Source organism: Vigna radiata, unplaced genomic scaffold, assembly GCF_000741045.1.
Source record: "Vigna radiata var. radiata cultivar VC1973A unplaced genomic scaffold, Vradiata_ver6 scaffold_198, whole genome shotgun sequence".
NCBI classification, from domain to species: domain Eukaryota; kingdom Viridiplantae; phylum Streptophyta; class Magnoliopsida; order Fabales; family Fabaceae; genus Vigna; species Vigna radiata.
The window spans coordinates 58,461-71,687 of record NW_014542192.1 but is presented as its reverse complement, the minus strand read 5'-3'; the positions used below and the strand labels follow the sequence as shown (position 1 = coordinate 71,687).

Sequence of the window (13,227 nt, the reverse complement as noted above, 5' to 3'; positions counted from 1 at the left end):
TTATATGATAGTTATTAGCATTTATTATATATTTTTATCAACTTTTAATAAATATATGTCATTTCTATTATATATATATATATATATATTAAAAGTCAAGTCATTTTTTTTTAAATTAATAGTAAAGTAAACAAGTATAATGAAGGAAAAGGGCAACTATTACTTTTTACAATTAACCTTAGTTTTCGAAGTGATGTATATTCAAACAAGATAAAAAAAAGGTGGATTTTTGGTCTGTTAAGAACCGAGATAAAAATGGGAGTAGTTTTGCCTCGACAATATAATGACCAAAGTAGTAAATAAATGACAATTGTTGTATATATAACTGATGCTATAAAATGTGTCATATTTAAATAGATATTTAATTTTTAAGGTCTGTGGCAGTGTTAAGAACCGCTGTCATAAGTCTGAAAATTAAATATTTATTTAAAATATGGAATATTTTATGGTAGTAGGTTGGGTCATAACCGAAGTCATAAACCATTTTCTTCCTCTGTTTTGATCACAAGTGTTGTCTAATGTCTGCGTTTTTTTAACAATGGTTTGGTTTCTGTAATATTAAACTCACTTGCATATAAAACCAAAGTATTCAAGCACAAAAATATAGTCTAGAATATTTTCAATGAAATACATAATTATAACCATAAATCACCATAATGTACAAAGTATTATGGTTACAAATAAACTCAATTATAATATTTTAATGTACAACTTATTATATCCTAATAACTATGCACTATTGTGTAATTGTAGGCAAAGTGGTAGCATGTTACAGAAAAGATATATTGTTTGGGTATTACTTAGAGGTGATACAAATTGGTGAATTTGATGGTTGTGGTTTTACTTTTCATGGATTGGTATGGTGTGTTTGAGTGATGTGGGTGAGTTAGGATTTTTTGTATGTTCATCTTGTGTCTTTCTTTTATTAGCTAACCTTTGCTTATTTATGTTTGTGCGATGATCGTATAACTCATGTTATACAATAATAGATGTTACAGATGATGTTCGAGACCCTTAAAGTATAGAGATGTAGTAGGAAATCTTTTGGGGTTTTTCGTAATGTATTTGGAACCATGTTGTTTTACATTGTAATTTCATAACAACATTTATCTTTGAATTGAAATAAAGTTTTCTTTTTGCTTAGTTTTAACATTGCTTGTGTTGAATAAATAAAAAAAAAAAATTCCAATTAGTTTCTAAGTTAATTATTTAATGATGGTATTAGAGGTTGTATTTTCTTTAAGTAATGAATGTTTTGCAAATATAAGTGACATCCTAAAATGGGTGATACAAAGCTCACCTCATAGGTTATCTAATAACTTAAGCTGCTTTGGCTCGTCTAATGCCATAATTGTCTGACACACTCAACTCATCTAATGACTTCAGTTGTCTAAGGTTGTCTAATATATTAGTTGTCTGATGACTTTTTCTTGACTCGTCTAACACCTTAGTCGTCTAACACAATAACTTAGGTTGTCTAGACATTTCGGTTGTCTAACGCATTTATCTAATGATTTCTACAGTTAGAATCATTTAACACCTTGACTCATGTAATCTTTAGACTTTTCTAATGCTTTAAATTTGTCCTTTGTATTTTTAATGAGTATAAATCAATTAAGAAAATGCAAATAATACTATTCATCATATATTTTGATATTTAAACAACTTTGACAAATTTCTCATTCTCCTGACTTGCATTATATACTCTTTTTTAGTTGTCTAACCACACTTTCACCTTTGACTAAAGACTTTATCGTATAGTGTTTTGTTATTCAAAATCTTATTAGTTGTTGAGGTTTGCCTATTTTAAAATAACCTTTTATACAATAGAGAAAAGGGAAATAAATAATTTTGTAGGAAACCAATGAAATTTGATACTAACCCTTTGAAGAATTAGGTTGGATAAATCAAGCCACTTCTTAGCATTAATTATCGATAATGTTGGCAAGAGTGGTGTGGTAAATGTATCATGGTTAGCGTGGCATTGGTAGATGGAAAGGTAGCGACCAGTAACATATTATAAAAGTAATTTTATTGGATGCTAGTTTTTCTTAGCTTCATCTATAAAGTTTAATTAAAAAGCAAATTAATTGCCACAATTACCACCAGGTCCTCCAAACGAGAGAATGTAACCATAGTAGGGGTCTTGATTTCCATAGTATCTAACATCGTAACAATTGGGACTGTCACTGAAAGAATGAGTTTCATATACTTTAGCTCCATGAGTTTTTCTTTCATTATCTTGAATCGAAACTTCTTTAAAGAAACAAGCATGCGTAACATTATCATCACGAGCAAAATAACCAGACCCCATTTGAGGACTTTGAGTACCGGGACGAGTTCTTGTTCTTCCACCCCAACCTACTTCACTAGCTTCATTCAGGTTTGAGAACAATTTTGCTGGAAGATATCTAATAAACTTATTGGCTATACTTATCCACCAATTTTTCGTCACAGGATCCTGAAAAAAAACACACATATGTATATCATGCCTAGTGTTAATTGTATCTACCGTACAATATTAATTAATATGTTTTCACTATATGAATTCAGTTAAAAAAAAGTGTATTCAAAAATTCAAAATATATTAATCCCACATGTGTTAAATGTAGTTATTATAGTGAAAGATATATACAAAGATTATGACCTGAGAAATGGACCAGGCAGTTGTGTAAATTGGTCCTCCATAATGAGAGATGGTAGTTACTGTTGCACCAAGGTAAACTTTTCTGTCAGTTTGAATAAAACCTGCACATATAGCATCCAGTCCTTTTGTAGTTGTCTGACTGTAAAATTTTAACACCATATCAAATTTTGAATAATAATATTAATATGATACATTAATTAATTCAAATTTATTTAGATCTATAGTAAAGATTTAATTATATCCTAAAATACGAAAACGAAAAGAGAAAAAAATATCCTTAATTAAGTAAGAAAGACTTACTATAGGAGTAAACATATGTTATATTTCTATAAACTAAGTATAAAAATATAAATGATATTTTCTTACCGTCCATGACATATAAACATGGGTTGCATTATCACCATAGAGCTGTGGAATTACCTGGTGCAATTGTATTACTTAGAATATTATTTCTTTTTCAAATTAATAGCACTTAAAAGTCACAAAAACACAAGTATGCAAAACATGTACATACATATACACAAGGTCACTCACAAACACACACCCACATTGACGTGCACATACACCCACACCTACATCCACACTCCCACAATAATAAACACATGTATACACACATACATAAAAAATGCTAATTGTTAAAATTTGAACTTACATGCCATCCCAATGAGATTTTGTTAGTGGATTCTTTGGGACCATTTTGAACCCATAAATGAAACATAGAAATTTGAAACTTGTTATCAACCTGTGGATTAAAAAGACTATTTATACCTCCGACTCCGTAATAAGGACCATAATTTGGTTTAAGAGCAACTTCTGCAATCTGAAAAATTCAATATATTTAAATAAATAGGCAAATTGAAAAAAAAAAATAGAATACAATTTTAAAAAAAATAAAGTACAAACATTTTAAACTACTTTTATAAAAAGAGCTTACATGAACACCAGGAATATCTTGAACCAATATATGATCGTTGAATAATGATTTTTCTCTAATAAAGTCATCTTCTATTGTTCTCAATATAGGAACAGTTCCCATTGGACATTCATCCTTACCCAATCCAAACATGGGTTTTGTTTCTAAAGCTTTTTGTCTTGTCTTTCCAGTTGGATTTTGAAAGTTGGGTTTTCTCTAAGAAAATATAGAAACAATTTTTAGTATGAAAAACACGGTGGAAGATTGGTTGAAAGTTAACCACATATACGGGAAAGAAATTGAAAGTGAAATTTTTTTGTAATTAACAATTTTAGTTATATACCTGCAACTTATGATCCTTTAATAAAGGATGATCAAACGATGGTTGTTTGTAAATGTCAATGCAATTAACAATTTGTCCACTTTCCATCTATCAAATCCAAAATAAAATTATTAAACCATGTAATATGATATCACTTAAAGATAGCATATAAAGAAATAGCAAAAAGTTGAAGCATACATGAATACTCTTGATAGAAGGCTTATTAATAATCTCAACTTCTCTCTCTAACTCCAAATCTTCCTTTAGTATAGATGCAATTCCGTCAACTTTATAGCAAACATGACTACTCAACAAATATAGAACAAAAAACAATATATGAATCATCTTTTTCTCCAATATGTTCACACACATACACACACACACATATATATATATATATATATATATATATATATAATTGAAATATTAAAGGTCAAATTGTAGTCATGAATGTCAAAAAGAAAATGTATAATACTCATCGGTTTCTTCTCATGATTTTAATTTTTTTTTCTATAAAATTTGAAGAACATATTTAAAATTCAATAACTTGTTATTTATTATATATCAATTAATATATCATTTAATATTTGCTATTTATTATTTATTATATTAATTGCATTTGTTATCATTTATTATATATATATATATATATATATATATATATATATATATATATGTATGAAACTGATTAAAATAATCAAAGTAAACTTGAATGATAAAGTAAAATATTTTTTGTATATGTAGTTATGCTTCTTCACCATTATATTTTTAATCCTTTTTATAAAATTAGAAAAACAAAATATATAACATAATAACTATTTACGTTACTTATTATAAGTCATACAAAAACATTTAATATTTAACACTTATTATTTATTATATGGCATTTTTTAACATTCATTTTACGTTTTTATTAAGTTTTAATAAATATATGTCATTTATAATTATCACTAGTGCAGAAAGGACTTTAGACGTCCGTTATTTTGGGTTTTTAACGTCACCACCAGACGTCGGTTAAGTCCAATAGACCGACGTCTACAAAGACATCAATCAATGCGCTAACCGACGTCTAATCTTAGATTAGACGTCGGTCTGTAAAACTTGGGACGTCTATAAAGCTGTCAAACATTGCATTAACCGACGTCTTTGGGGCATCATAGACGTCGATGTGTACATTAACCGACGTCTATGAGGTGATCATTGTGTTTTGGTGCGGTTTTTGTCGTGTCTTGGAGTAGCGTAGTAGCACCTCCTCCCTTTGTTAGTTTCTTCATAAGAAAAAGTCACGTCTTTTGAATTTCTCATGGCATTTCGACCCAAATTCGTCCTTGGATTAAAATGCCGTGAGAAATCCAAAAAACGCAAGTTTTCCTTACGAGGAAACTAGCAAAGGCAAAAGGTGTACTACGTTACACAAAGACAACAAAAAAACCGCACCAAAACACAACAAAAACTCAATTAATCGGTTCAAATGAGAGATAATACATCAAAGATTACTTTAATCGGAGTAAAAACAACTTTAAATAGTTAAAAGGAGAGGAAACTTACTTGGAAATGCAAAGCAGTGGAGAGAAAAGGTAAAGACAATCAAAGTATTGGTTCGCAAACCGTTGGTTCGCAGCGTTATTTCACAAGAAATTAGACGTCTGTTGTACATTGAACCGACGTCTACAATAGAAAATACGTCGGACACCTAACTAATATGACACCCATTTGATTTAAAATATAATATTTCTGTTGTATATAGACGTCGCTTGGCGGCATGAGACGTCTCGTGGGCGGAAACGAATGACTTTTCACATACCTGGTATGATTTTAGACGTCGGGTACTACGGGAACTGACGTCTAGAATTGTATATAGATGTCATTATGGCGGGATCCGATGTCTATAGGGATGAAAAAGAGTGACTATTCACCTGCCTGGCAGACATATAGGCGTCAATTACAATGAGTCCGACGTCTATATGTCTGACAGGTTGGTGAGTAACATTAATGTCCGCCATATAGATGTCGGGGCCCCGTCAATGTGACGGATCCGACATCTATAAGGCTGAAAAGAGTGACTACTCACCTACCTAACAGACATATAGGCGTCAGTTACAATGAGACCGACTTCTATATGTCTGACAGGTTGGTGAGTAGCATTAATGTCTGCCATATAGACGTCGGTGCCCCCAACGAACCGACGTCTATAACTCTGAAGGAAATGACTTTTCACCTAACGGTCAGAAATATAGACGTCCGGTTGGAAGGGGCAACGTCTAAAATTCTATAGACGTCGGAGATTGTCTTAATGGACGCCTATATTGCCAAATTATTTACGAAAATGCCACTGGTCACCAATATATGTCACGTTTATCAGTAACCGACATCTATCGTGTGATGTTAAATAACGTTTTTGCACTAGTATATATATAATTTATTTATTTATTAAAATATATATTCAAAGTCAAGTCAAATTTTTAAATGAATAGGAAAGTAACATTAGTGTAGCAAAAAGAAACAACAACCATTATTTTTGCCAATTGACAGGGAGTTTTGAACCGAGATATATTCAGCAAGGTAAAAAAAGATGGAGTTTTGGTCTCGGTTATGAACTGAGGTAAAAAATGGATAGGTTTTTGTCCTCAGTTCACTAATGCCCAAAGTAGTAAACAAAAAAAAAAACTGGGTTTTTGGTAGTGGTTGTATAGATAACCATTGCCATAGAGTGTGTCATATTTAAATAAATATTTAATTTTAAACCGCTGTCGTGGGTCCTTACAATTAAATATTTATTTAAAATATGGAATACTCTATGGCAGTAGGTTGGGTCATAACCGAGGCCATAGACCCTTTTTTGCTTTGGTTTTGACAACAACTGATGCTTAGAGTTTGTGTTTTTTTAATAATGGTTTTGTTTATGTAACATTCCATATCAAAGAAACTGAACAACATATAAAACCAAAGTATTCACGACACACAAATATAGTCTAGAATATTATTTTCAAATACATAATTATAACCATAAATTAACTCAATTATAATATGCTAATATACAACTTATTATATCATAATAACTTCGCATTATTGTGTAATTGTATTACATGTTTTATAAGGGTTTTCCGTACGGAAAGAATGGACTTCTCAAGAATTGAAGAGGAGTCTTGAATCTCTTCTCAAAGACACATGATTTCAATTAGTATATATAAATTTCAAACGATGGAGAAATATTTTTACTAAATCAAAATATTACCCTTTCCCAGCCACTTGTAATATGGGCACGAATAGTGGTCGTCATCCAATACATTATATAATAATCGTGCTTATATGAGTTGGTTTGTCTATTGCACTACATTATATCATTATAATTATAAATAGTTAATGAAGATCGTTAGAATAAAACAATTATAAGAAAGTATGGACCAAATACCAAACCTTGAAGGCAGCCATGCAAGCTTTTCAATTGTTGTAGTTGATTTCCCTGACAATATCATATGTGTTGCAATTGAACTATAAAATAATTAGCTTTAGGATACACTTATATAACAAAGAAAGTTCAAACATTGTGGTTCTTACCAATCTACTACTTGTTTGAGATGCTTGGAAGGAGACTTGTGCAATGAGCAAAACCACATAACAATCTTACAGGTATAGAAACCATAAGTAGTTGCCAAAGGTGTCTGAAATTGATAATTACTTAATTGTTATATATTAAAATCAGAGATGGAACTTTAAAGTTAAAAAAATTTACTTGCCCAACTATATAAGGGATAAAATATAACTCCTTCCCCTTTGCAAAACAATTGGCGTCGTATGTTTGGGTGTCATAAAATTTATTGCTTTTATGAGTGAGTTGGGTGGCAATGAAGCCATAGACATAATTGAACCTCATATTGTGACTTACACCAAACATATACCTGAAATCAAACATTAATTTTAGAGAAGTAACTTGATAAACCAATTTTTATAAATAATTGCTCATACATAATTGAATTAAGATAGGTTAACTATATGTTTTAGTCCTCATATTTGTTCCCCATTCTCAATTAGGTCCTCATGTTTTTTTTTATCCCAATTGCATTCTAATATTTGTAAATTTGAGACAATTAAGCCCTCTCTGTTAACTGGAACTAACGTCGTAGGCCAATTGAGAGGGCTTAATTGTCTCAAATTTACAAATATTAGGATGCAATTGGGACAAAAAAAAAACGGAGAGGACTTAATTGTCTCAAATTACAAATATTAGGATGCAATTGGGACAGAAAAAACATGAGGACCTAATTGAGAATGAGGAACAAATATGAAGACTAAAACATATATTTAACCATTAAGATAATATTAAACTTTTCTTTCCCCGATGCAAGTTTCAAGACATCTTGCTTATGTAAGTACAATGGGATCTCAAAGTCTTTCCCAAAAGTCTTTCCCAATAAGATTTTAAAGGATTATCTGCAATAATATCATAAAGTTGATGTAATACACCAAGACGATTGTCCTCAGGTAAATGAATCTTTTTTGGTGTACGACTTTCCTTTCCACGTGCTTGCTGTTATATGAAAAAATATTTAAGTTTCAACATCAATAACATGTATAGTTTAAAATTGAGAAGTGTAACGTAAGAGTCCATACCAGGGGGTCAAAAATAGAACCAACCAACTGTTTGGGCTGTTGGAAAACAGGTAGGTTTCGTTTCAACACCAAGACGGAGGTGAATTGATGAGGTTTAAAAATTAGAGTCTTTTTAACATCTCTTTCGCAAAGTATTATCCTTTACAAAGTTTCTTGAATCACAAGGAATGAAAATTTTAGTTGCAGTTACTAATACAATCGACGGTCCTTAGATGCTCCTGTAGTCGACTAAGCTACTAATACAATCGACGGTCCTTAGACAGTTATAACAGTTAAGTCAAATAGTAGTAGTCAACAATAGACAAATTGATTTTGCATTTAATACAATTGACTATCATCAATGCAATAACTAACTTTTGAAATATAGTCATTATTGTTTACAGTAATAACAAAATTTCAAACAAAACAACTAACTAAGTCGGATCCACTGCGCATGTAGTTGACATAGGCATGTCAGCACAATTTGAAAAACTTTTCAATGCAAAATCACTCACAACACCATTTTTGAAAGTTTGTGCATAGTCATGAGTTCTAATCGACTTACTTCATAATGAAATCAACTTAAAACTTACAGTTATGCCACACAATATAAGTTCATAAAAGTGAATGTGGTTTTCTTCTTCAAAAACATATGTAATGCAGCCATAAATGATGTAACATATATAAGCTCAGATAATGTGCATTCACATGTCAAAACCAACACAAAACATGTTCAATAAGATATCAATCAATAAGCAACAGAACATGTAACACATAACAAAACATGTGTTATTAATAATGTACTGTCATCATTAAAAACAGAGTGATTAAAGCATTGTGAGATTAATGTTAACTAAAACAGTGCTTTCCTTATCAACAATCTCAACATGGGCAAGGCAAGAAAAGATTGAAATGCCATGTGGCATAGCGAAAATCTCATCTGTTGGCACAAGAAGTATCACATCTGGTATGACAATCTCGTCCACTTAGACCTTTTGCTTCATCGTCTAATAACTCTATACCATGAACTATTCCACGAGCCATTATCATCGTCATGATACCATATAAAACATATAGCTGACATAAACGAGTATCGTCCATGTCATCTCTTGGGACACTTGGAGCTGAATAACTAACTTTATCCCTTCTACTTGTCAGAGTTAATGTTAGCTTATACAAAAAATAAATTACTGAAAAAAATGATTATTAATTTTAACTGTGGGAAGCCAAACATGTTCCCTTATAGAAGATGGATGTGGGCGCATCCCATAACTCTCAAATTATTGCTGAAACTAGCACATAACCCTTTCGGTCACTTCTAAAGTGACTTCATCATACAATTTCACCCTGATGTTCTTTGTGATCTATTGTGTTAGCCTTTCTTCATACTCTTGATTGTGTGTATGAAGTATGACGAGAGAAGCCCCTAAAATAATTCCTAATGACTATGCTCAGGTTGTCCAATTGCAACAGTAAGAATATCATGATGACTGATGAGTGCATATTTCTGCCCTGATTTGCCCTTTAATATTGGATTATTAATTGATTTTTGTATTTTAATAGAATATTTTAATTAAGATTTGTTATAATTGGATTTATTTAGCATGAAATACAAAAACATTTTAAAAATAACTTTTTAGTTACATAAATGTTCTTTGGATATTTTGAGTTGTGTTAGTGCAGCTACAACTTGAAGGCGTAGAAATCTAACAATAACAAAGTCAATCTAAGTATAACATGAAAAAGTGAAGTAATTTGGCTAAGCCAAGAAGAAGAAACATGCAACAAATATTGGATCTTGTGATATTCTCTATTTTTTCTACTATAAGGGCTTTTATAATTCATAAATGTTTATGATTAAAGATAATTTAGTCGATACTGTTATATAATTACCTCATTTAACTATATCAATAAATTTAAAAAAGATTATATTTGTCAAATCTTTTTTAATCTAGCAAATATCTTCTCAAATAATGGAAAATGGAGAAATGGAGAAGTGTGCTTGGAAGGTGGCTAGAAGCGGATCCCTAGGACTCTTTATCTTGACTTTCAAGGAGAATTGTATCTGGAGTGCTCTCAACATAAATCAAATTCCCAATCTCAAAAGTCCTTAATACAATGGTGGAGATAAGTATTTATAATAACCCATGCTCAATGAAAGCTAAGATGCATATACAATAAAATGCAGATCAACTGTGTGTGATTCTCTCTATCCCTTTATCTTTTATTTATATTCCGTTTTCACGCTCTTTAAACATTCCGTTGTGCAATCCCAATTCCTACATAATGGTTATTGAAAAGGGAGGGATATTCCCTTTGGAATTGGTTGTTGAAAAGAGAGTGGCGTTCTCTTTGGCAAATAATTATAGGAAAGAGAATGTTAATTGAGTGTTGAATCTTCTTTGGTGGGGGGGATAAATGTTATGCCTTATGTGATAGGGGAACAAGTCCATAGCCAGAAGAAGGATGACTCGAGTGTATCTGTAGGGGAAGTTATAGAAGGGTCTGTAGGAGTGGCTACAGGCGGGCAAGGTAAACAAGAGTGAGGCTGACTCTTTCTACTATGGTGTTCATGGTGCAGTGATGCTCATGGTGTTGTTCATGATTGGGATAGTCATGATAGTGGAGTATCTATGATGATGGTCATGGTATGGAAGGAATACCGACTTAAGCTAAGTTTAAGAAAGGAAAGTTGAAGAAGGAACTTTAGAAGCTCTTTCTTGATTTTCTTTCTCTAAGTCTTAGAATGATTCTTTTTAATATGCTTATATGTGTTTTGTAGGGTCCAATAAAGGTAGGATATCATGGACGAATCACCTAAGAAGCGTGGAAAGCCAAGAGAAGAAAAAAAGCCAAAATAAGGAAGAAAATGAGGCCTTTCCGGATTTTGAAGCTTGGCTTCCGGATTAGACTCATGAAGGAATTTACCTTTGTATTCAAATTTGGTTCAGCCAAAACCACTACGTGCCCAACCATTGCATATTAGATTTCAAATTTTACATGTTTTGCATGTGTGCTTGGAGTAGGAAGCGTGACCCAGCTAGTTTGGCTCCCAAGGTCGAATTATATTTGAATTTTTGGAGCGAATTAGGTCAGATTGAAGGATCCTCTTCACCTACAAATAAGAGGGCCTCTATGTTTGTTGCATTTTTTCAGTTTTTTTTTTCAAACATCTTCATGTTATGTTATGTTTTGTTTTAATTCCCTTGATAAAAAATTGCCTTAATGTTTATCTTGTGTTATTTTTATTATTATTATTATATTTTTTTTGCTTATTTTGAGGTCGAGTTCTTAAATTTAGGGGGAGAGTTTTTTTTTTCATACATAGCACTTTTTAGTAATGATCAAAAAGGGGTAGAAATATGTATAAAGGCTTAATTATATTTATCTCTTGTCTACAAATCACTCTTCTTTAAGTTATGTATGAGTTACAGATCAATACAGGTTACAAAAAGCTTTAAATCAAAATAATTTTGATAATCATAAAAAAGGGGGAGATACTTAGCATAAAGATGAAGAGCAGAAATTTTGATGATGTCTCAAAGTCAAGTCTCAAGTGCTCTTAATGCAGGAAGATCTTCATGAAGACTTGTTTTTATATTAAAGCTTTTGTAATTTAGTAAATTTATGTATAGGATGTGGTTTATCTTTGATTTTATGTATTGTTTGCCTTAGGTTGCGTGAAAATTTATTTTAAATCAGAAAACCTCATTTTATACTCAAGATAATCGATTATCAACTTATAAATAATCGATTATCAATAATCAATTATGACTTACCATAATTGATTTTCATGAGCAATTATAAGAAATTTTAAGCAATTTTTTTTTACCGTTGAACATTCATTAAATGCATAATCAATTACCATAAGTGTATAATTGATTCTCACGCGTTAATTAGCTGACAACGGATTTTTGAAGGTATCCTTCAGTGAGATATCTATAAATTAAATTGAGACTCTCATTCTAAAATACAAAAAAAAAAAAAAATACAAGAAGTGTATTTTTCTAAATTCTTATCTGCAGTTTGTTGAACCCTTGTGCGTTGGCTTTGAGAACTTAGCGTGTTGGCATACAACGAGAACTTTCATAGGTAGTCTGATTGAGTGTTGTTGTTGATATAGAGCGAGAACTTTCACAAGAAGTGTGATTGAGTGTTGTTACTATTGCCGAGTTGAAAGCTTGTCATCCTTCGTGAAGCATTCTAAGAAGGTGTTCATCCTTTGTGAAGATTTAGAGGAGGTGTTCATCCTTTGTGGATTACAAGGGAAGTGTTTTTCATCTCTTGGGGTAACAAGAGAGGTGTTCTAACCTTAAACTGTTTTATTTTCTTTGTGATTGTAATAGTTTGTTGGTTTGTGCTAGTGGAACTTTAATTCTCGGTTGAGATTAAAAACTAGACTTAAGATCTTTTTGATACGAACCAGTATAAAAGTTACCTATGCAATTTTCTCTCTTCCTTACTCTTTAAATTGTTTAAAGGAATTTTTATATTTATGACAAAATTATTAAAAGAACGCTTTGCTATAAGAAGCCAATTCACGTCTCTCTTGGTTTGTTGAACGCGTTAACCATTCTGTTGCACCACTCTGGCAATTGGTATCAGAGCTTGCTTTAATAGTAATTCAAAATGACGGGGCAACATCAAACCTTTGTTGAGGGTGCCTCTATCAATAGATCTCCATTGTTTACTCGAGAAAACAATGTTTTTGGAAAGTGAGAGTGCAAATTTTCATGGAATCTATTGATAGTGAGA

At 31.4% G+C, this 13,227-nt stretch overlaps 1 protein-coding gene across 1 annotated transcript; it reads right to left on the bottom strand.

Moving 5' to 3' along the window:
• Positions 1-2,086: 2,086 nt before the first annotated feature.
• LOC106779241 lies at positions 2,087-5,885 on the bottom strand. The gene is made up of 8 exons (XM_014667316.1): positions 5,799-5,885; positions 4,081-4,143; positions 3,904-3,990; positions 3,582-3,776; positions 3,416-3,467; positions 3,162-3,219; positions 2,648-2,786; positions 2,087-2,461 (listed from the first exon to the last, which is right to left on the bottom strand). The coding sequence occupies exons 1-8, from the start codon at positions 5,883-5,885 to the stop codon at positions 2,087-2,089; spliced, it is 1,056 nt and encodes a 351-aa protein (XP_014522802.1).
• Positions 5,886-13,227: the final 7,342 nt, after the last annotated feature.

What these genes read in the sequence shown, in the direction of transcription:
- LOC106779241 (XM_014667316.1), bottom strand. Translation starts at nt 5,885, where the DNA reads ATGGCGGACATTAATGTTACTCACCAACCTGTCAGACATATAGACGTC. An exon ending in CTTCTATCAAGAGTATTCAT is followed by an intron (nt 3,991 to 4,080) that starts GTATGCTTCAAC and finishes TGGATTTGATAG; the next exon opens with ATGGAAAGTGGACAAATTGT. An exon ending in CTGCCTGGTCCATTTCTCAG is followed by an intron (nt 2,462 to 2,647) that starts GTCATAATCTTT and finishes GTTTTTTTTCAG; the next exon opens with GATCCTGTGACGAAAAATTG.